Source organism: Pelodiscus sinensis, chromosome 3, assembly GCF_049634645.1.
Source record: "Pelodiscus sinensis isolate JC-2024 chromosome 3, ASM4963464v1, whole genome shotgun sequence".
Taxonomy (NCBI): domain Eukaryota; kingdom Metazoa; phylum Chordata; order Testudines; family Trionychidae; genus Pelodiscus; species Pelodiscus sinensis.
In genome coordinates this window covers 113,769,615-113,794,121 of record NC_134713.1, presented here as the reverse complement: position 1 = coordinate 113,794,121, position 24,507 = coordinate 113,769,615, and the positions used below count along the sequence as shown (strand labels likewise).

The following is a 24,507-nucleotide window of genomic DNA, read 5'->3' as shown; positions in this document are numbered from 1 at the left end:
CCATCAAAAGCTGCACAACGTGATTCCGAAGCACGAGCAAGAGACGTTCCTCAAAAGGCACCTCCTGCATATTCCTGGCTCCTGTAGCTGGAAGCACACAGACCAAAAATACTATTTGGCAGGCTCCATTGATGAACTCTTCAAACTTCCTGTAGCAGAGTGAGCAGTAAAGTTTTCTCGCAGTGCACCAGTGTCAAATGGCTAGAGTGGATCCATTTCAGGAGGGTACAAGGGACTTGCTTGCTTTGACTTGGATCAATGTGTGTAGTGTTGACATGAGTGCCATAAGTTCAAGCCTGAGTTAGAAAAGTTTTAATGTAGGGTTAATAACCAACCAGTGTAGACATTCAAGCCCAGGGTTCTCCAATATGGGTCAGCTGGCTCAAGTCAACCGTAGGATTACATTGCTGTGTAGACATAACCTCAGGTCATCTCTGTATGAATAGGAACTAAAACACTATAAGCATGACAGCAGCGCATGTATCATGTAGATAAGTGTACGTGATTGGCAACAAAAAGTTTCAAAACCATGGTAAGAGGGAAGATACTTGGTAACTTGTGCATTTTGGACAACACAGCAGGGGGAAAAAGCCTGAGTATGCGGAGCCAGGGATTAAGGCGCATAAAAGGAAAGTTCTACAATGTGTGTTACTTAAACTCTTTTTGTAGTATTGTGCCAAAAACAGATCACATTTGGAACATGCAGTTTCCTATGTTTGCACATGGAGGTAGATAATTTTATCCCTAAGATTTTCTTGCCTGTAAAAATGAAACAAAAACAAATAGGGAATTAGGACAACGATAAAGTGAGGAGAAAAAGCATGCCTTGTCCCGAAACAGAACTAACCAGGAACACAATACTGGCCTGCTAAATAAAAAGGCAATATTTTCATTGGTCCCACTTCAAAAGTGATTTAGGCACTTTCGTCTGACTCCAATCAGAATTTGGCTCTTAGATGCCTCAGTAACTTTTGAAAAATGGGTCTTCTGTGCCTAAATCATTATACAATTATACAATTGAAAATGTCAGTCAGCCAACATGTTAATTCAACTTCAGCATCACAATCTGTAATTCACCTGAGAGGAGTATCCTGCAATTTTTTTTTGTAATTATTATTATTGTGATCGAGTACATACTATCCACTGTTGACTAACGTCAAGCCAGGGGGTAGCCCCATTGATTGTAATGTGACTACTCATGTAGTTAACATATACTTAGGAAATTTGCTATGGTACCTTGCCTATATGAAGGGACACATTCAGCAACAGTATAGTGCATTGCAAATCTTATAGGCTAAACAGCAGATTTTCATTTTACAATATACTATTTGTCACGACAACTAGGTGCCATATAGAGTACAATTAATTTGACTCTTGCGATGTCATCATTGGTTCAAAGGTCATCTAACCTCACATGCACTTTTGGTCACTGACCACTGATGTCATGAAAATGAGCTGTTTCCAAAGACCTAACATTTGTTCTCCCTCTCAACAAACATTGCTGCCTTACAGCACTGCACTGAGTGACTGATTACAAGGACTCCTTTTTCTATTCTATAGGAAAAAAGAAAAACTCCCCCCTCTATCCTCCCACCTGCCCAAAGAGCATTTGGTAAGTCAGTCGTGCCCTGAGTTTGAGACATTCATGCTGCCATACAAAGTCCAACTGAGAGCCTCTGTTTGTTGTTCTCAGATTCCTGAGAAACGATGTTCCCAGTGCAACCAACTGAAGCCAGGAGGTTCTTGAACTAACAAACTGTGCTCTGGAGGCAGAAAAGGTGGCCAGCCATCCCATAATAGCTCTGGACAGGAAAAGGTTTAGAATAAAACCATCAGTCACAATCTGGCTACTATCCATTCTCCCTAATATGCCTTGTGCCAGACCTATAGCTTGCACAATTTCCTTCCTCTGACATGCTAGCATAACTATGCTAGTCAGAAAATTCCAGGGGTAGAGCCATGGCTCTGCTCACTCCCTATTCCATGCACCAAGTTGGGAAGCAACAGCCAGGAGACTGCTCTCCTTCCTGTGCTGCTAGATCAGGGTAACTACTGTAAGGGAATGAGGGGGGTACATACTGCCAATTCCAGGCCATAATCCTGCTGTTAGTCCTGTCTAGACAGATCACAGGATTTTTAATATTTACAGTATTTATACACATGAAACATGGGTCAAGCTCTTTGTTTTAAGCCTTTGTAAGAAATTCTTAGAAACAGCATAATTTTATCAGTCAGAAAATGCAACATCCCTCCTACCTGTTTTTTCTTTTCAGTCCTGTGAAAACTCACCATGGGAATAGTGCAAAAAAAAATGTTATGGGATTTTTGTGGTGATTTGGGGGAGGAACAGAATGGATGCACCTCCTGGAGATGCCAAAATTGAACATTTTTCATAGGACCTTTAAATTCCAAGGATGCATTCCAAGTGGTCATTGTTATTACATTATAGTTACGTTAGGAATGCAAAATGAGTGTTGCCATGATCTACATAGCATTCCTACACCTAGAACAGAGAAGCATACTACAGTAACTATGCCACAAATACTGTGAGTTTCTATGGCAACCTCTGGATGTACATTTACATTTTAGCTTTTTCTGTTAAGCTTTTTTTTTTTTTTTTTCAAAACATGAACAGTTTGAACAATCTGAATGTGCCTCCTGACTTACCTATGCAAGTTTTCTACATCTTCAATAGTCTCAGGCAACATTTTCCCTTTGGTTTCAGGTAACAACATCACCAATCCACCAGCAACTAAACCAACCACAGCTTCAAATTAAACACACAGAAGACCAAGTTAGAACCCAACTTACATTTCACGTGTCTGGCTGCTATAATTGTGGAATTTAATTTTAAAAAAATCTCTTCTACAAATTCTTTTAACATACAAAAATAGAGTGCCAAATTTCACTCTATAGTTAGAGTGTATACACGCACACACAATTTTTCTCATACAAGACAGGTTTGTAGCTTTTCAGGGGCATTGTAGTATTAGAGAGAATTAAATTTTACTACCTATAATTATAAGATATGTTCTGAACTGGAATATCTCACGTTGGAAAGATGTGTTTGACGAATGGTAGGCTGTATAGTTGTATGATAGGAAATGTATTTGACTTCTCTGGCACCATGAGAACTAGATTTTACTACAGTACAACTAAATGATGGACAAATTTCCAACACCCTATACCAGAAACCTACCAACCACTACACTTACCTGCATGCCTCTAGCTTCCATGACAGACACATTTCTCAATCTATTGTATACAGCCAAACCCTAAAATACAACCGGATTTGCTCCAATCCCAGACAGAGACAAACACATACAGGATCTATATAGAGCATTCTTAAAACTGAAATACTCACCTAGAGAAGTGAAAAAACAGATCGACAGACCCCCAAAAAGTACCCAGACATGAACTACTTCAAGACAGGCCCAAAAGTGAAAACAATAGAATCCTACAGTCCACAACTTAACCCCCTTCCAACGCATTATCAACAACCTATCCTGAAAAATGACCCCTCACTCTCAGAGGCCTTGGGGGAAAGGCCAGTTCTCGCTTACGGACAACCCCCTAACCTCAAACAAATTCTTTCCAGTAATCACACAACATCCCTCCATCACATCCAGGAACCCACCCCCGAAATCAGCCCTGGTGCCAACTCTGCCCACACATCTACACCAGCGATTTCATCACTGGACCCAACCACATCAGCTACCAAATCAGAGGTTCATTTAATTGAACATCCACTAATGTGATCCATGACATCAAATGCCAGCAATGTCCCACTGCAATCTATATTGGCCAAACTGGACAGTCTTTATGGGAAAAAATTAATGGACACAAATCAGATATCTGAAAAGACAACACACAAACCAGTTGAAGAACACTTTAATTGTCCTGGTCACTCATTAATGGATCTTCAAGTCACTGTTTTGTTTCACACCAATTCCACAACCAAAATACACACAGAAAAGTTTGGAACTTAACTTCATTAACAAGTTTAATTCTTATGCAAATGGTATGAACCCAGCTGACTCCCACATTATCCACATCTTAATGACTTAACCAACCAAAAAAACAATGAAGGTACTAATGGTTCTTATCAGCCTCTTGTAACTATTTAGTCTTTAAGGTTCTACTAGACTATTGAGCTGGTTTTTTTTTTTTTTTTTCGTTTTTTCTGTTACAGACTAACTCAGCTATCCCCCTGAAGCTTAAAAATCACAGTTAACCTCTCACTCACTAAATTCCTGGTTACCAACTTACATAAGTCCCATTTTAAAATGCATGCATTATTAAGTCCCCTGTAAATAATATATATACATCCTTTATTAAAAATAATGTATTGTGTTCAAATATAATCTTCATGCATTAGCTCAAACAGAGATTTTGTAGTACCTGGCTTAAAGCTGACTAATCTCCAGGAAGTTTCAGCCTACTTTGAAAAGGTTTACCAATCTGTAGACTTTTTTAAAAAAAGATGATTATATGGTTGTCCAATAAAAAACAAATATTGATAAGACAGAAGTATGCAACATCCTTAATCTTATAAATATTTCCAAAAGTTAGTTTGTCCCGAAAAATCTCAAACGGTAAGAGCTAAAAACACTAAGTTTTGCACAGATACTGCTGATTTCCTGATTTAAATAACTGGATTGGTTATATCTCGAAATCAGTTCCCCCAGAGCTGCAATTGGGCCCCCAGAGCTCCAATTGGGCCACTAATTCGCTTTTAGTAGCACCTGATTGTAGGCATTTGCTGGACTCTTCTGTTAAGCGTGTCACAAACTGCAACTACGAGATCCTTTCTTTATGATAACAGAAAAAGTATTTCCGATAAAATATGTTATGTTAATGTAATTTATGTAGTTCATTCACCACACCTTTTGTTATCAAGAAAGGAGTTAAATGTAAATGCGTTTTGTAAGCATATCACTAGCTATGTTAATTTTTTAAAGTAATATATAAAAAAAGTATTTCCAATAAAATATGCTATGTTAATGTCATTGACGTAGTTCATTCATCACACCTTTTAATATATTTTCCCCAGGCAACACCGGGTATTTCTGCTAGTAATTAATAAAATATACTGAACAGAAACTATTTGAAATTACAACACATTGTCTCCAGACAGATAGTAAACAACAAAAATGAGAAAGTCGTTCAAATTAATGTTATCCCAAAATGACATACAATCCAAACTTTGGTAAATATCATAATCTTCTGACTTGTCACAGCAACATTTTCTAGTCTGAAGGGGTTTAAAAACACACACACACACACACACACACACACACACACACACACACACACGAAACCATAAGAATAATATGGAATCAGACTGAATACATACACAACTCAGAAGTTAACTACTAATTATTGTGAGCTGAAGATTCTGAGAAAGGAAAAATATTCTCCCCCCTAGATTTGGAATCAGTTGCTCAGTTGTATTTGTCATGGTAACTGAGGCATAGCTAATACATCAGAGGAACACCATAAGAAGGTAAGAAAAACACTTACCAAAAACTATAAGTGGCAACTCACGCCAGATCTCTGCCAGTCTATAGACGATGAATGGGGCTAGCATCCCACTGACATCACACAGAGAAGAGCAGACCATTACACTAAGGTTCCTGTTTTAACATAATTCATTGCATTAGATTGGTCTGAAAATGTCCTGTAGTTGAAGCAGAGTTGATCAAAACACTGAGCAGGTACAGAATTCATCCTGACATAAAATTACGAGGATTAAATCTACACTAATTGTTAAGCCAAAAAATACAATATATCCATCAGCTCCCAACAACTGCCTTTCATATCATGCTAGCCTCAGATAATGCACTCACCTCAGAAAAGTTGGGTACAGCTCCATGTTTACAAAACAAACCATTTCGAAGGACATTGTAATTCCCATTCTCCCAATGCAACATAAAATCACTTTTAGCCAGTGAATATCTGCAAAGGAAACATTTATTTCACTTACAGTGCTGTCTGGAGGTTTTGGGGCCAGTGGTGATTGGATGGGTTGGTTTTATCTAACAAACAATGTTATTTTGGTGGAATTCAATAATCCTATATTATTTCAATTTTATTAGAATTAAGGAACTGCTATTGTTTAACATTATAAAGCAGCAGATTAAAACCATCAGCACCATATGGCAAAATGTGATTTACTAAGCTACGTACAGCACCCATTTTCCCCCAAGATATTTCCTATTAACTCTGATGTCTCCAAAAATGTAGACATTTACTCCGTCTCACTTTTGGGAGTGACACTAGAGGGGAGGAAAGTCTCCAGCATCTGTCAGTGACACAGTTTACAATCACAGGTGTGCTTTTTCAAACTTTGAAACAAACAGTCCCGAGAGAGAGATTAACAAGACACCATTCCCCCTCTCCATGAGAGGTAACATTGAGAAAGTAAATTACTGAAGCCTCTGAAACTTACCCTCAGGGACTAAAACTGTAATAAGGCAGGCAGCTCCTGCCACCAGAGTTGACACAGCCCAGGGATAGCGACGGCCCACGCAATTGATTGTAATGATGATAATGAAGGCAGCTGGTAATTCAACAAGGGCAGAATAGAAGAAATCTAGATACATGTTCTCACCAGCCATTGCCATGTGCATGATGAGCCCCTGGTACAGAAGAGAGCTTGTCCACCTAGGCAGAGAACAGCGCTCACAATGGTTAAGAGACTTAGTCAAAAGAGAGAGACCCGTTTCCTCTAAGCACAGACCTTTTAAATCACAATCAGGTCCAGGAAACCTACTTCAGCTCTAATTTATTTAACTGTCTTGATGTAAGCCTGGGAGCCTCACTGTAAAGAGAAATGTTGGAAAGCAGAAACTAGAGGTACGAGTTTATAGCTCATCAAAATAATGTAGTGTAGGAACAAAATGTTGAACATGAGTTGCGTAGTAAATATGAATGTTATCCAAGACTAAGGCTAAAAGAGTTTTTGCCCTGCTCATACATCTAGACCTGAGTTAATTATGGGATTATGCTCACTGACGGCATAGTCCTTTGTCAAGTGCCCATTCTGCCCTCTGCTTCCTCAACATCCGACACAATGGTGACTCAGATGGGCAGTTGGACAAGCAACGTGTTTTCTAAGAAACTCCTCTTAACAGCTCAGATGGTGGACGTCTTAGTTAAGAGCAAGTTGACCATGTATCTGGGGAGTGAGTTCAAAGAAGGTAGGCAAATTCTGCTTGTATTAACATTCTCATCTTGCCTCAAAAGATATATGAAACCATTGTAGGTAAATTTAAGAGGATACTAAGAGCTTGTCTATACAGCAAGTAACTGTGTGGATAACGCAGGATAATCTGTATGAATAATCTACAGCACACCATCTTGTCCTCACATGATGGACCCCTCTTGCACTGTATTCCTCAGTTACCTCCCCCTTTTCAGGAACTTCCTTCATTATGCTTTCCCCAATCTCTCCTCATCCCCTGGCTAAATTCAGACCTAGGCTAGGGTGACATTTCTGGGTACAGCATATGCTGGGGGGGCGGTCGTCACACTGGGAGCCCAACTGATTGATCCTGCACCAATTTAGGCTAACCCAGTTCTTATCCCTATAGGAATTTTTCCACTCTACACATGATAGAGTGGGAAACAAGTATAACTTCTATGTGTGGAGAAGTCCTCAGGTGACCCCATAATTCATCCACTAGTGACCAAACATTTGAGGTCATCACGGCAGCAGGCCTAAACTGAAACCACAATTAAGAACTCTAGCTTATACTGTTCCAATAATCTCCCCTGACAGGACAGAGTGACAGAGAAAACTCCCCAGCAGTTCAAGAGGACACACAGACGAAGCTAGTCTGGAGCAAAAGGCAACTGAGTTTGAGTACAAGAATGGAGGTAAGACAAAACTGTAATTTTAATGCTTTGTAACAATGTCTTTAGACAACTAATTTTTTTTTACCAGTTGTACATCAAAATGAATGTGTGTTTCCTCATCTGAGGTGTCCTAAAAAGATCCATGAATGAAGGACTCAGTTTTTCCCCATCTTCTTCTTCAAGGTTAATATTCTACAGAAGAACCAGTGCATTGTTAATTAATGGCTAAATAGGGTGACAAATTTATTATGTTAAAGCAAGCAGGAAGGGGCTTGCGGTACGCTGTAATCATACATTAGAGATGTTGCTTACTACAATACATAAAAGCTTCCTGGGAAATACACCATTCCATTGTGGTTCTTGCATGGGATATGGAGGAGAAGGATCACAATGATGAGAAATTCTTTAACTTCACTCCAATAGTTTTAGTCATTCCTTGTCTTTTTGATCTGCTGTTTCCTAAGTAATTTCTACAGAATATGAAGCTTAGTTCTAAATAATATTTTCCTTTTTCTTTAGTCTTAGTTGAACAGGTCATGAGTCAGCAGGATTGTAATACACAATGTTTCACATCTGGAATACATAAGAACCCTGGCATAGAACTAAGACTGGGGGGGGGGGGGGTAGGGTCTATCCCTGGCTTTGTTTCAAACTTCTGCATGTAGAAAGCTTGGGACAAGCCTCTGAATCTCTGCATGCACCAGCTTCCTCATATGTACAATGGGATGTAACAATTATCCAGCTGGGATTGTGAAGTTAACTTTAATTTTTACCAACATGTAGAATGGCTCAGGTGGAAGAACCATTCAGGCATTATAGAAGGAACTTTTATAACATTCACCTACCCGTATAAATACTCAAGCTAACCTGAAAATGGGCAGGCAGCTGTTTCCCATTCTTTTTGGCAATATAGCCCACAATCTTCATAGCTTTATCATTTTGCCTCCGAGACATCAGCCACCTTGGAGACTCAGGCAGACACCTGTAACACAAGCAAGAAGAGGAAACAAAATTGCATATGGGCACCAAATCAAGGCTACAGGCACAGTGACACTACTTTCTGCTTTTCATGAAAAGAATAGCTCACCATGCTGCAAGATGAGGTTGGAGGAGCAGCTTTGCCAGTAGCTCAGTTTAACTGGAGATGAATACATTCACGATCATGAGCAGCTGGTAACATATGCAAGGGAAAGCACTGCCTTCCCAAAATTGCTTACCCCGCCCAGTCGCCCAGGAGGGGCGGGGGATACACCATGCAGAAGCCTGGCTTCCCAGAAAGGTTGGATCCTCACCACATGGCTCTCCAGTGGCTGGGGAAGGCTGAGGCCATTCTACATGGCAGCCCAGCTACCCAATAGCTGGAGAAGGTTGGGCCTGCGCTGCACAGCAGCCCCTGGCCGGAGCTGGGGTTGGATGGGGCTAGGCTGTGGGTGTGAGGAAAGGTTATGAAGGGGCATGGTCTCAGGGAAGGGGTGTGACTTTGGGCAGAAAGGGGAGAGCTTCAACTGCCTTCCTAAACTGGGTCTTCACCTGTCCCCCATGTTCATGATAAAACAATAAATATGAGAACTTTACAATAAGAAAACTTGTACTACTTATCCATGACACCTATCTGTGGCGCCTCATGAGAAGCCATTTTCCAACTACACCATCATCAGACACCCCCGCCCTGACACACACACCCTTAAAAGTACTGGACCCTCACTACACTCAAATAAAATTCACAAAAATGAACAAAGGAAGAAAAACTAAATACTGTACTCCTGGATCCCCACTCCAGGCATACAACTCTTCACAACCCAAGTGCTCAAAAAAAAGAAAAAAAAAGTGACTACAAAAAGATACAAGTTACTTTTTTAAAACAATAAATCTAGTTGACCTAGTAGAAAGGAACTTGTCTATTACTTTTGGCTGTGCCACAAAATGGTGGTGTTTAAAAAAAAAAATAAGTCAACCACCATTTTAAATACAAATATTTAGCCATTGGACAATACCACTAAAATCACCTTTTCAAGGTGATGTCAATCAAAACACAGCACTAATGTATTTAATAGTTTCCCTTTGAACAAATATTCAGCTGATGATGGATTTAACCAAATAATATGCATCAAATTATTTTACATCCAATTTTTCTTTTAAAACAATAATCCACTAGCAGCATAATATAAAGAAGTTGGATTCCTAAGTATACATTAGATAAGATGTGTACGCTAGGATACAATCAAGGATTGAACATTAAAGGAGCCTACTCCCACTCTTCGTTGGCATGGATCTTGAGCATCTCTCTTGTATGAAGGGAAATTAAATTTCACAACTTTTTCTGAGGTATAATATGAGTGTTTACCAGTAATAGAACAGGAAGAAGAAGTATGGTAGAGTAACAGTAATCTGCAGCCATCTCCAGTGAGGAATAGCATAAGCAAGACCATCAAGCAGGATGAGTCCAAATGTAAAGGCCGCTTGATAGAGAATTCCCACTGTGTTCCTATGGCTTGGGCCAACAACTTCTGAGACTGAAATGTATACAATATAACCACAGTTAAAACACAGAAGGAAAATTGTTGGATCATTTTACAGATGGAAGAACCAAGAAACCTCACTCCAGAAAAAAAAAGTATCGAGCAGTTTGGGAGCCATAGGTTTCATTTCAAGTGCTGGTCTACACTACGGAAGGAGAATCACCTCAGTTACACAAGTTCATCTACTTTAATAGCGAAGCTGAAGTAGACATACTTGGATCTACTTACTGCAGTCTCTTCACTGAGTTGCAAAGAGGGAGACACTCTCTCGTTGACTCCCCTTGCGAGATTCTCATTCTGGTGGAGAACCAGTGTTGACATGAGAGCAATCAATGGTTGATTTATCATGTCTATATGAGACCTGATAAATTGACCTCTGCTTGATTGATCACTGCCTGATTTGGCCAGTAGTGTAAACATACCCAGCATCTGGAGACAAAATACTAACTCCTTAAAAAACTAGATTTTTGCATAAAATACACAAATCCTTTGGTACTTGCAGACCAAGCCTAATTTGCTGAGTTTGGTATTTTTTTCTTATATCTCAATATACTGGGCTTAAACCTTATTCTCTGTTATGGCATTCCATACTGAAGTGAAACACTAATACCAAAATTCACAGACGGTACATTTGGATATTTTGCTGAGCAATATAAACTACAGGCAACCCCCGACTTGCAATGCAATTGGTTCCCGGGGAAGTGTCGCAAGTCGGGGGTGTCGTAACTCGAATCCTCATTGAAGATAGGCGCGGTGCACCATCGTAAATGCGGGCTGAATACTTAAGTCAGGGGGTTTTGGCCCCTTCTGCACTTTAAAATATAGTTGTAAGTGCAGGGGATTGTAACTCGGGTGGTCGCAACTCGGGGGTTTCCTGTATTCTAAATACATTTCCCATAATGTATAATTGAGGGATCATATTGTGTAAGGAGGTAATAATCCTTTGTGTGACTGATATGAAATGGAAGCAGCTGTATCAGTGCCTATAGTAGATTTAAGACTAATATTAGAGATAAAGCTTGTGTATGTGTGTATACACTGGTACAGTTAACATTACACACATAGGTACAGAAGAATGACTAATTGAAACATTAAGTTTTCTGCTACTATGTTTAGCAGTACAGTCATTTAAAAAAGGTAGGCATTTCAGTTTGTCACCATTCAGCCTGAGGTGACTGGAGCAGCTCACACCATTCAGAGCTATTGTTTAAATATCATCCATCTTCCTGAATCTATAAAGCAGACAATACTAGACAGTGTCATATTTGGAAGATTTTCTTTGCAACCATAAGAAAAGCTTTTATTTTAAAAACAAAGCCTAATGAATTGCCAGTTTGCCCTTCATCAGCCATTATCAATTATTATTCACAGGAAAGCAATAATCTTACTCAGGATGTAGCCTGCTACCCAGTTGCCCTTGCTGACGAATCCTTGTAGGAACCGAAAGATCACCATCCACAGGTAGCTTGGTGCTAAGGCCACAAGAATTCCAGCGGTGGCACTTACAAGACTTGTCACTATAAGGCAAAATTTACGGCCAAACCTACATGGGAGAAAGTTTAAGTAAGAGATCAACACACAGAAGTAAATGTAGCATTTAGAAGATGTGAACATCTGTTTACTGGGGGTGATACGTCCACATTAATATTATAGAACTACATTCACAGAGTGTTAATGGGGGTCTAATGCTCGCCTATCATTTGGGTAACTTCTCCATTGCTTTGTCATTTCATAAATGCTCTTGAGCAGTTTGGACGACATCAAGTATACCAAATGACAGATGGGCAATATGTCCACATTAATCCATATAGAAAGTACAGATATCCCTTCCTGTCTAATTTTGGAATTACAGTCTGTGTAATTAAGACAGACCAGCAGATGACAATTACTCTGCAGTTTCTTTTAAAATGCCTGTGTAATGTGAGAACTAGGAATGACTAGTTTACATACAAAGGGCCCAATTCTGCAAACCATCCATGTTTAGGTCTTCTATTGACAAATCTAAGTTTCATGTGCAAAGAGCTTACATGAGGAGACCTGAAGAACTTGCAATGCAAAGCAATTTGGAGAGAGTGTGCAGGGGAATACATTGTTAGAATGTAGGCACATCTTTTTCCAATGACCGGAAAAATGGTTTTAAGACTTTATAACACAATATGTACTTCCTGTTCTTGGAGCCAGTGGTATATCGTTAACCTCAATTGGAGTCTACAATGATTTCACCCCCTAGTTCTGAACAAGGTGAAGTAATTTTTTTCATAATCACTTGGGTCTCTAATTTGCATTGATACTGTATCTATTTGGCAAACTCAGATTGTTATTTCTTGATAAAGAACAGATAGACGGAAACAATGTTTTCATATCATAGATGCAATTCATACCACAGAGACAGAATGACAGCTCCAACTCAGAAGCTTCAGGGGGGTAGCCGAGTTAATCTGTACAGGATAAACTTAAAGAACAACAAATGGTCTGGTAGCACTTTATAGACTAACAAAATATACAGATGGTGTCATGAGCTTTCATGGGCACAGCCTACTTCTTCAGATGACCAGAGTTTTGAGTTTCGGATGTTCAGACCCAAAATAAATAGGGGAGAAGGGAAAGGAGGGGAAGGGGGAAAAAAGGAAGAGAGGGCGGAAAACAAGGAGCAATGAAAGCGCAAACAGCTCTTTGTCTGTGTAGATTCTTGCGTTAGTACCTTTCCTATCTATTGCTATCCTTTGATCCTTATCTGCTTCTTTAACTATCCAATCTTCAGGTGCTTACAGATTGCCAGTTCTGCCTTCTTGTTTTTTCCTTTAATAGTCTCATACCTTCTGCTCCTTGTTTTTCTCCCCCTGCTTCCACCCCCTTCTCCCCTATTTATTTTGGGTCTGTTCATCCTAAACTCAAAACTCCAGTCATCTGAAGTGGGCTATTCCCACGAAAGCTCATGATACCATCTCTATGTTTTGTTGGTCTATAAAGTGCAACCAGACCCTTTGTTGTTTTTTTAAGCTCCAACTCAGTGATTCCTGGATTTGGTTAGAATCAATATTTTCATATAGGGGGGCAGGTTTTTTGCACAAATCACCATGAAAATATAGTGAAGAGTACATGAGTGCTGCCAAGAGGGATTCTGTGGGATCAGGAAAGATCTGTAGCTACAAAAAACTCATAGAAATCTCAGTCTTTGATATGCTTTTCAAAGAAAGAGTAAGGGATCTTCATAGATTGAAAGTCACATGAGCATGTTAATCAGATGGATTTGCCTCTACGTTTGTTTCTTTTTGACTGCTCAGCATTGAGATATCAGCTCACACATACCTGTCTGCCATGTAGCCGACACATATAGATCCAATAAAAAAGCCAGCACACACACAGGACTGAAAGAGATCCACCTTCCAGGAGTCCTCACATACTAGGTTAAACTGAAAAGGCACATCACAGTTAAAAAGGAAACTTGGTGAATATACCCACTCTTTAAAACTAAGAAATTGGTTTATACCTACCAACCAGCCACTTTAGCCTTATTACAAGTAGGGTTGCCAGGTGTCCGGTTTTGAACCGGACAGTCTGGTATTTGAGCTTTCTGTCCAGGAAACGAATTGAGAAAATACTGGACATATAAATGTCCGGTATTTTATAATTAAGTAAGTTGTATTATTACCATGAGTATCAATATGTAGTTGCGTACTGCCTGGCTGGTAGGCACACTCACATTGCGTGCTCACCAGCCAGGCAGTACACAACCACACAGGAGAGAGAGGGGGGCAGGGTGGGATGGAATCCCCGGGGCCAGACTCACCTGTATGCTCTGCCGGGACCGTGCACGAGACAGGCAGCACCCCGGGATCTGTGTGCGCCCAGGCCAGCCCTGCTTCCCGCCGGCCGGCTCCCCACCACCCAGCCAGCCCTGCTTCCCGCCGGCCGGCTCCCCACCACCCAGCCAGCCCTGCTTCCCGCCGGCCGGCTCCCCACCACCCAGCCAGCCCTGCTTCCTGCCGGCCGGCTCCCCACCACCCAGCCAGCCCTGCTTCCCGCCGGCCGGTTCTCCTCCCCTTTCCCCCCACCCCACCTTCTCCTGGCTAGCCTGCTCCACACTGGCCGGTTTCCCCCCGCTCCGCTCCCGGCCAGTCCGGTCTCTCCCTCCACCCCACCCCTCGATCTGAGATCATGTGTGTCCGGTATTTTTTTTTAAACCATCTGGTAACCCTATACAACAGCATTCTAATCCAGGGTTAAGACTTCATTTTAAGCATTATAAAGTCCAGAAGTGGTTTGACACACAGGCATACAAGACCAGGCTGCTGGATAACTCTGCTCATGTCTCCGTCAGTTCCCATTCATCTTTTCTTATACAAGTAGGAAAATATGAATGAACACACACACTCATTGCTCAGTATTAGAGTATCACCCAAAAGACCCAACCAGATTCCGGACTCTTGTGCTAGGCATCGTATAGTCAAAGTTAATCGCTATACAATTGAACATCCTTGGACACAGACATGCAGGCAACTCTGGTCCCTTTGGCATCTTCCACTGGAGGCTGGCAGCTATGGTCCCAGCAGCGATTCCAGATTCAGCTCCTATAAAGCAGTAGCCCTGGCTGCTCTCACAGGGATCTAGAATTTTCTTTGCAATGACAATTCTATTTCCCTATAAAAAGCAGAGAGCCAAGGCAGCACGTGAAGCCCTGTGCAGAGTGCAGAGAGCCACATGGAGCAGACAGACACCTTGAGTGGCCTGCAGGGGCATTTCACAAGCCAGATTAAAAAGCTGGATATGGCTCATGGCCCAATCTTGTGCATCCCTGGTTTATGGTAAAGAATGTTACTATACTTAGACAAAATTGTGTCTGTTTCACCATCTGACACTATTTCTTGCCAATACAGGCAAATCAAATGGAATAAAGCAAATGATGACAGCATGCCTTCCCTGGAAACCCCACTTCACCTTCAAATTGATAGCAAAACTTGTGTGTAATGCAGAAAAGCGGACTCTGCAACAGCACTAGGATGCCTGACCATGCCAAATGCCTAACATATACAGATAATCTGGGAGCAAAGTCTAACAGACCTATAACAATGATTGACAAGGAGTACAGGATTTAACAGAATTTGTGTTTACTTTAGAAAACATCTGAAAATAAGGACTATTGTTCTATTTGTGAAAACCCTTTTATAATGCAGATATACACTGTTACAGAAATGCTTTGACAGGCTCCCAAAAGCCATACAATGCAAGCTCTTTAACAAATGTAATGCAAGTGGAAGAATGCCCCAAATTCAGTCAAGATTTCCAAAAGCAGGGTCTCCACTTTTGAGTCCCAACTTAAGATGCCTCTGAAGAGTCCAATTTTCACACAGTTCTAAGCACCCACTTCGCAAATGTGTCCCCTTTAAAAGTAGGGATGTCAACATGTAGATGACTGCACAATTAACTGATAAGCCTGGTCTTACCAGATAATCAACTGCACCAACTCCCACCCCCTTTCCTGCCTCTGTATCAGGGGCAGCAAGCAGAGGGAAAGGGGGAAGAGGCAGAAGCCAGTGCCACGAGCACCAGATCCACTGAGCCACCTGCCTCACCCCACTCCCTCAGGTACTGCTGCCTCTACCAGAGGCAGCAGCACAGGTGAGGGGGGCAGGTGGGAGCCAGTACATGTGGGAAGCTGGCTTTCAAGCCAGTTTCCCCTGCGCATCTGCTCACACCAGCTGCTTCCTGCTGTCTACTCCCCTGTGCTGCTTTCTTTCAGAGGCAGTGGGGGGGGGGGGGGAGGTGGAAGCCAATACACATGGGGAGCCAGCTTTTAAGCTCCACTGAGGTGCCTGCCCTCCACACTCCCCATGCTGCTGCTGGGCAGAGGGAGCAGGGGAAGATGCCATGGAGCAGGCTCTGTCCACAGCGAGCCCAGGCTCACCAAAGACAGAGGCTACTCCATGGGATGCCAGAGCAGCCTCTGTCCACGGGGAGCTCGGGCCCACCGCAGACAGGAGCTGCTGCACAGGGTGGCAGAGTAGAGTAGAGTAGAGCTGGGAGCACACTGTGGAGTAGAGCTGGGAGCACACTGGTTGCTGGCCCCACCGTTAGGGACTATCAAATAGCTGTGTAACCACTAAAATTCGATGAGGGTTATACGACTATTCAATTGATCACTATCTAACATTCCTATTTAAAAAGGTGTCATTTTAACATCCCAAGATCAACGGTCAATTTTTTTAAACTGACTCACTGGGGACTTCAGTTTTCCCTTTGTCCCTCAGTTGTTGCAATGGAGACAAAACGAACATTGCAAGTTAAAACTGTCTGTTGCAGATTATAGCAAATATGAAGGTTAAAGACTCAGAAATTATTATTTATGGTGGATGAGTGAGGCAACAGAGCACACGAGTACCCAGAGCTCTTACCACCAGGGACTTTGGAGCCAAAATGTTCAAAATTGACAGTTGAACTTCACACCCCCAAATCCAAATTTGTACACCTAAACAGGTAGTCCGATTTCCAGACAAGCCAAACACCTGCAATGCCCATTGATGTCACACTAGGAATGCTAAGAAGCTTACCATGGATCATTCCCTCACATCATTTAGATACTGGGATCCATCACACTGCAAAGATTTAAACTTCGAGCCAGTTTACAGGCAATTGCACCTTCAGGTTCTCATGTGCTAAGTGAATGCTGCAATGTTTGGGCTATAAATGCTACAGAGAAATGTGTTTTTTTTTAATATATTAAATAAAAGCTTTCCTATGTTTTATTGTAGATTGTTTTAAAACAACCACCCAAGACATTTTGGGCTACATTTGTGCAGGCAAGGTCCCTTAAGACAACTTTCTTACTCACTAAAAAGTTAACAATGCCTCATATTGTGACTTTCATCACTTAAACACCTATGGATGGAGTGTCTTTTCACAGAGCATATCATACTGCCCAATATGCTCCTGATATTTCTGAAAGCCAGTGTATCTGAAGTTTAGTGTCCATACATTTTATTGATGTAGGGCATTAAGCAGCAATTTCCCATTTGAGACCTAGCTGATCCCAGGAGTTTCAACAAGTGTATAAACTGTTAGCATAACATGGTTTGTGTCTAGACAATGCAGGTAACACTGTTAGAAATTGGCAGTTACCCCATTTCACCCTTGATATAGGTCTAAATTGGCATGTGATTGTCTTCCTGTTATTTTGCTGGCGAGACAGAACCCTCATGGTCATGCCCATGTAACTGTTTTGGCTGGCTCACTTTCCTTCCAGCTCTTTGGGTACATCTACACTGTAAATTAGAGACCTGCCAGCTGTCATAGGATATGGGGCTGGTTTAATTCCTCCACTGGAGCCTGGGCTTTAGGACTCTGCAAGTCTACACTGCAATGAAACAACCCTGCAGCCTGAGCCAGCTGGCCTTAGACATACCTGGTGTGACTGATCAGACTGGGTGCCACATGCTGCTTCTCTGTTGACAGATTTTCTTGGGTGCTTGATCTCTTGCAGAGGCACTATGAGAAAGCTAACCAGATTTTCCCAGAATGCACCATTGTCAACATGGTTAGGCAGTGTGGGTACATGACCAAGTCTGGCATGGGGTTATTCAACTCAGCCATAGAAAAATTAGTCGGGGGCTGCACACAAGTGAGAACCCCCTGACTGAAAAGGAAAAAGGACACTCAGATTCCCCTTGCACATCACAGCTTGGGGACCCCAGGAGCTAGTAGATTGTGTGTGTTCCAGCCCTGTGTGTGGGTGGGATATGGAGGGGTGGGGGTCTGGAGCACCAGCATAGGCTCCCCGATGCAGAGGGGGGAGGGAATCCCTGAGCATTGGGGGGCCGGATCTAGGCAAGATGGGGGCCACAGACTGTATTTTTAAAACATTTTATGCCACTAAATCTAGTTCACCTCAGTTAGCTCAATCATCCTGGCAATTAAAATAAAGAGGGATTTTGTTTATTCATTCTTATCAACTGCACTTCAATAAGGTGACATTTGTCTTTGTAGTTACTGTGCCCGCCATCTGATCCCTGCAGAGACCCACTGCTGCCAGACTCACAGAAGACCACCCACACAGACTGCCATACTGGGGGAGGGGAGCCAGAGAATGAGGGGGGAATATATTGGCTGCAGCAGTCTCCTCTTTAATAAAAGCACTTCTCTCACACAGAACCTTTGTCTGCCCTCAACTAGTTGGTAACCCAAGGGATGGGGAAGAAGAAAATATTCATTTTTACCTCAGTCACAATGGATGATCCTGAAGAATCGTAAACCCAGCCATCTTGACAGGGGACGAGCGGGATGCTGCTCCTGTTGCCATAACCAGTGATGTTCTCTAAGGGGTTGGTGCAGCTGAGGCCCGTCGTGTTCCAGTCCACGTCGTATCTCCTGCACTGACTAGAGAGAGACTCCCCAGGTCTCCCCTGTTCTGGAACTGTGAGATTCAGCTCCTCTTCCAGACTCCAGCCACATCTGCTGCTCAGCTCAGCAGCACCAGGACTGAGACAGCGGTGCTCAGGAGTGAACCCCAGGAAGACAACACCCACATAAACAGAGGAGAAAGCAGCAGACACAAAGCATAAGACAAAAGTGGCTTGTTTCTGGAACAAGTCAAATTCCCCAATGTGCTCTAGAATGTCATCCAAGGTTGGCATTTTTGCATATGGCAATTCAAAGTAACTAACGTGGTTTCTCTTCCCAACACTGCTATAGATTGTCATCAGCAAAACTGCTTAAGTAGCAAGAAAATGTTTGACCAAAAGTCAAAAAGTTAACTTATAAATTATTAAGCTGCATATTGCCAGCTTCATTTTTAAAGTTAAGTTTGAAATCAAACCTATGCTCATCCATGAACCATAGAGAACTGCTGTTTGACCTCATCAGCTCTTTTTTGGATGGGCAGAAAGTGGAATACGTTGTTTGCTCACTAAAAAAAAACCAGAGTTAATAAAAATAATTTACTTGTCATGAATTGCCCAAATGCTTACTAAAGTACCTTGTATCCTGTCCTATCTTGTACTTTATTACTTGAATTTAGGTAGGGTACTCAATATTTTTAGCATTGACATGAGACTGAAAAATTTAGGGCTGCCATTGGTAGGCAATAGACTCTTGACTAGTGCCCCTCATGAACAGGTTTTGCAGAGGATATTTAAAATGTGGCTCAAGAGACAGAGATGTTTTCAAGAAAAACAGCTTCTGCCTTTGAAGCTGAGCTTTGTAGCAGGGAAGAAATATTTGCTCTTAAAAAAAACCCCACCACACCTTGTCGTTTAATGTGTTTACCCTCATTGTGTGTGCCATTCTTCGCTCATCACTTCCAGGAAGGATGGGTGCAGTGAGATTACTGTCTCAGAGGATTTACAAGGTTACCTTCTAGCATCTATTCAGGGTGGAGCTGGATTGTGGATACAACTTTTTGCACAAGGCTTCAAAGTTTGTTTGTTTTAGGGGAGACATCTTTTTGGATTTTTTCCATGCCCTGCTCTGCACCTAAAGCTGAAAGCTTACCCCTCTCAGTAAAGAGTGGTTTGAGTCAGAAGATGTACTTTTTTTGGTCCGTTTCCCTCCATCCTACCTTTCCCTTCTATGGGATTTTGGCCTATTTTACAGGCATTGCTGCCTGGCTATTCTCAGGGGTGGTCTTTTATATCTTGTTTTATGTTCCCCCTAGGGTGGTCCCTTTCAAGTCCCACTCCCCCTAATCAGAGCTCACTCCTGAAGTTCTCCAGTTCAAACCAGGGAGAAGGAACACTAGATATAAACCCTGCTTTTTTCCCCAGGAAACTGGGGACCCACTTTAGGGTTTTCTGAGGCCCTGAGACTCCTTAGGGATTTTGCCTTCCTAGTTCTGCCCCAGGATTTATCCCAGTATTTCTAGACTTCACAATCTCAAATCAGGAAATTGTCAGCCGACGGTCAGGGCAGTGTGTGTGTGTATGTTTCCGAGAAAAGGTTTAACGTCCGTGCCTTTACTGCTAGGACCGGGGTCCCATCGCAGAGGGTGGCCAGCAGGCCAACAGACGCCCCGTTATATAGGAAGAGCTTATTACATCTTAGATTTCAGCTGCTAGAATTTCATAATTCCTTCGCAGCGGGCAGCCTTGAGGAAAGACTGAAAGATGCCCCAGTGGGTCCTGTCACCTGGGAGTGACACAGATCCAAACGCCCAAGCTCTTCCTATAACTGTCCCTTTAGACCGGCTGAAGTTCTTTTAAATTGTGCTTGGTTCTGTTACAGCAACTGAAGGAGGCAGGTTAAAGCTTAAACAGTTACAGGTTTATTGAGGAAGCTTATAAATCATATGGTTGCAATGGCTATTGTTCTATTTCTTAACTATTAGCAAAATATAGATCTTAAAAATGGTTACAAAGAAGATAAAGATAGAAAAATAGAAATAATGGTACAAAGTAACAGCTTACTCTTTCTATGTGTACACTTAAGACAGAGGACCACATCCAGGTACCATTTTACCCCCTTCTGTGCCTCTCGACTCCAGCATGTCAGGCCAGGGCCGGTCCCTCAATTCCTAGGAAAGACGAAAATACGAGGTGGGCGTCCCCATAGAACCTCGGGAGGTCAAACACCTAACCCAACCAGCAGGTAGAGGGTAGAATGACACTCCAAATGAGTGTGTGCTGGGCCCATCTTATATACCCATGGGGTCACGTATTTCTCTTTCTTATCTGTAATGCCAATTGATGCTGGTCTGTCTGCTGTGAGACCAGTTCTTACAAGGGAGTTGTGAACTTAATTTACACTTGTAAGAGAGAATTGAGATGATTAAATTTTGAAGTACTGGACATTGTTTTCTCAGTGGGAAATTCCTCTCAGGGACTGTGTGTGTGTTCGAATCAACATAGGTGCCAGCCGGTGGCAGTCTCACATATCCTGATCTCTCCTCATATCTATGTTTCAGCTTCTCAGGATCAGATGAGCCAGCATAGACTATGCTGATATTATTGCTCCTTCTCTGTCCTGTATGCTTCAGAGAGGCAAATAAGATGGATGATATGGGGTTAGTCTGTCTGGCCACAGAAATCCAAAGCAGAGTGAAGTCAACAACAGGGGACCCAAGATGCCTGTACAGTTCATATCCCCTGTGCTGTAGCTCTGCAAAGACTGGCAGACTAAGAATGAGCAGGGCACATTCAGCCTCTGAAGAACCTGTAAGAGCAGGTGAATTTGCTCTCCCATGCCGGAGGTGGTCAGAGATGTGTCTCTCAGGCAGGTGTTCGCTCCAGGTAGCTGAGACTATATCACTGCTCTTTACCAGATCAAGGAAAGAGAGAAGAGGAGTAAATGGAAGCTGTTTGCTACTGTGTGAACACTCCCAACCCCCAAGGCTGGCAAAGAAGAACGCAGAGACAATGGCTGTGTCCAGACTCCATGCCTCCTTCGACGGAGGCATGTAGATTAGCCACATCGGAAGAGGGAAATGAAGCCGCGATTAAAATAATCGCGGCTTCATTTAAATTTAAATGGCTGCCCCGATCTGCCGATCAGCTGTTTGTCGGCAGATCGGGAGAGTCTGGACGCGATGCCCCGACAAAGAAGCCTTTCTTCATCGACACAGGTAAACCTGGTTTCACGAGACTTACCTGTGTCGATGAAGAAAGGCTTCTTTGTCGGGGCATCGCATCCAGACTCCCCCGATCTGCCGACAAACAGCTGATCGGCAGATCGGGGCAGCCATTTAAATTTAAATGAAGCCGCGATTATTTTAATCGCGGCTTCATTTCCCTCTTCCGATGTGGCTAATCTACATGCCTCCGTCGAAGGAGGCATGGAGTCTGGACACAGCCAATGTGAGCCATGCTTGACCATTACAGTGGAGGCATAAAACGTAGCAGCAAGCTGGACAAGAGAGTATGGCTAGCACAGGCTGTGGGACAGCTTTCAACTACCTCCAATAACTGCAGACAGGAGGGGAACAGACCATGTGAATCAGAACTGTGGGAAACATGGAGCTGCAGAACAGTGATATTTCAAGTCTGTTCTTTAAAAAACCCACATCCAAGACATCATGTCCCAACTAGGGTTTTCACACCCCAGAAGGGAGAAGAAACTACAATGAAGCGCACCACTGATTTTATGTGGAAAGCCCCCAAACTAAGGTCACAGGCATGTAAAATCCTACAACAGAAATACTCAGCCCAGGCCAAAAAAAAGCTCTCTTCTTTCACTCAGCTTCTCCAAGAAAGGTTTTTATGTTTGTTTTTTTAAGTGATGGAAGATGGAAGACCATTTACTACATGGTTCACACTCTTGGCAGGAGGTATAAGTCATTTGAGCCAAACACTGAACTCTACCTTGGCTATGTGTTTAATACTAGAATTTACAATGTAAGAGTCTGAGGGCCTATTTACTTATGCAGCTTTAATCAGAATAGACTTAATATTCACAAGAAAACTGATTACAGGCAGTCCCCGAGTTAGGTGGATCTGACTTATGTCGGATCCGCACTTACAAACGGGGCTCTCTCGCCCCGGAGCTCGCAGGCAGCGGGACCGCCCAGAGCGCAGCGGTCCCGCCACCTCGACCTCAGGGGCGAGAAAAGCTGCCCCGGGTGCCCCTGGTCTGCTGGGGACCGTCTCCAGCAGACCAGGGACACCTGGAGCAAAGCAGGGGAGGCGGAGGGGTCCCGCGCCTTTTGCTCTGGCAAAGCCTCAGAGGCACAGGACTCCGCCGCCGCTGCGGCTTTGCTCCCGGTGTCCCTGGTCTGCTGGAGACGGTCCCCAGCAGACCAGAGGCACTGGGAGCAAAGCCGCAGCCGCGGCGGGGTCCCACGGCTCCCTGGCTTTGCCACAGCAAAGCCTCAGAGGCACGGGTCCCCTCCGCCTCCCCGGCTTTGCTCCAGGTGTCCCTGGTCTGCTGGGGACCGTCTCCAGCAGACCAGGGACACCGGGAGCAAAGCCGCAGAGCACGCGGGCAGCGGACAGCCCAGTCGCGCCGCCGCTGTCCCGCTGCCGGCATGTTCCCCGGCTTTGCTCCCCACCTCCCTGGTCTGCTGGAGACCAACAGACCAGGGAGACGGGGAGAAAAGCGGAGCAAAGCCGCGGAGGACCCTGGCGGCAGGACCGCGGTGCGTCTCGGTCCCCGCCCGCGTCTCCCTGGTCTGCTGGGGGGGGGGGCACAGCTAGTACGCCCCCTCCCCCCCAGCAGTCCAGGGTTTTCTCACTCTGGGCGCTACTGGACCAACCCGGCAGCACCCCAGCTGCTCTGCCCCAGGCGTCCCCAAGTCAGCCGCTGCTGAAACTGACCAGCGCTGACTACAGGAAGCCCGAGGCAGAGTTGCTCTGCCCCGGGCTTCCTGGAATCAGCCACTGATCAGTTTCAGCAGCAGCAGACTTGGGGACGCCTGGGGTTCTTAAATTGAATCTGTATGTAAGTCGGAACTGGCGTCCAGATTCAGCCTGGTGAAACTGATCAGAGGCTGATTCCAGGAAGCCTTGGGCTTCCTGTAGTCAGCCGCTGGTCAGTTTCAGCAGCGGCTGAATCTGGATGCCAGTTCCGACTAACATACAGATTCAACTTAAGAACAAACCTACAGTCCCTATCTTGTATGTAACCCGGGGACTGCCTGTAGTGCAGTGGTCCCCAACCATTTGGGGTTGCCGGGCGCCAGGGGGCGTGGCCATTCGCCCGCCGGGCACCCGGGGGGCGGGGACCCCCATCGCCGGCCCCGGGAATGCGGCTCTCTCCCCTCAAGCGCCACGCGCCTGAGGCCGGCGCTGGCGCTCTCTCCCAAGCACCGCGCGCCCGGGGCCGGCGCTCTCTCCCCCCTCCCCCACCCCAAGCGCCGCGCGCCCGGGGCCGGCGCCCTCTTCCCCCCCTCTCACCCATGTGCCACGCGCCCGGGGCCGGCGCTCTCCACCTCCCCTCGCTTCCCCCATGCGCCGCGGGGGGTTAATCTGCGGCGCCCCCGGGGCCGGCGCTCACCATGCGCCACGTGCCCGGGGCCAGGCCAGCCCTGAGCACTTGGCAGGCGCAGACAAATGCCCCCGCGGGCGCCATGGCGCCCGCGGGCACCGTGTTGGGGACCACGGCTGTAGTAGATTACTGTCTGGTAGGATCATTAAAATGAGTTCGTCTGACCTCCTGCATAACAGTCCATCCAACAGTTTATGCAATCAAGCCCAACAGAACTAGAGAC

General features: G+C 44.0%; 1 protein-coding gene across 1 annotated transcript; it reads right to left on the bottom strand.

Annotated features, from left to right (window-relative positions):
* Positions 1-296: 296 nt before the first annotated feature.
* Positions 297-19,077, bottom strand: LOC102445944 (solute carrier family 22 member 2-like). The gene is made up of 11 exons (XM_006115016.4): positions 18,590-19,077; positions 13,689-13,792; positions 11,768-11,922; positions 10,205-10,373; positions 8,728-8,842; positions 7,946-8,052; positions 6,452-6,666; positions 5,850-5,958; positions 5,524-5,636; positions 2,668-2,767; positions 297-759 (listed from the first exon to the last, which is right to left on the bottom strand). The coding sequence occupies exons 1-11, from the start codon at positions 19,070-19,072 to the stop codon at positions 711-713; spliced, it is 1,719 nt and encodes a 572-aa protein (XP_006115078.3). The 5' UTR covers positions 19,073-19,077; the 3' UTR covers positions 297-710.
* Between the last annotated feature and the right edge of the window lie 5,430 nt (positions 19,078-24,507).

Bases quoted from the DNA above. Each gene is read 5' to 3' on its own strand.
- LOC102445944 (XM_006115016.4), bottom strand. From the start codon at position 19,072: ATGACAATCTATAGCAGTGTTGGGAAGAGAAACCACGTTAGTTACTTT. The intron at 11,923-13,688 runs GTATGTGTGAGC...TCTCCCATGTAG, and splicing joins GTCGGCTACATGGCAGACAG to GTTTGGCCGTAAATTTTGCC. The intron at 8,053-8,727 runs GTTAGCTTGAGT...GTTCTTCTGTAG, and splicing joins AGCTGCCTGCCCATTTTCAG to AATATTAACCTTGAAGAAGA.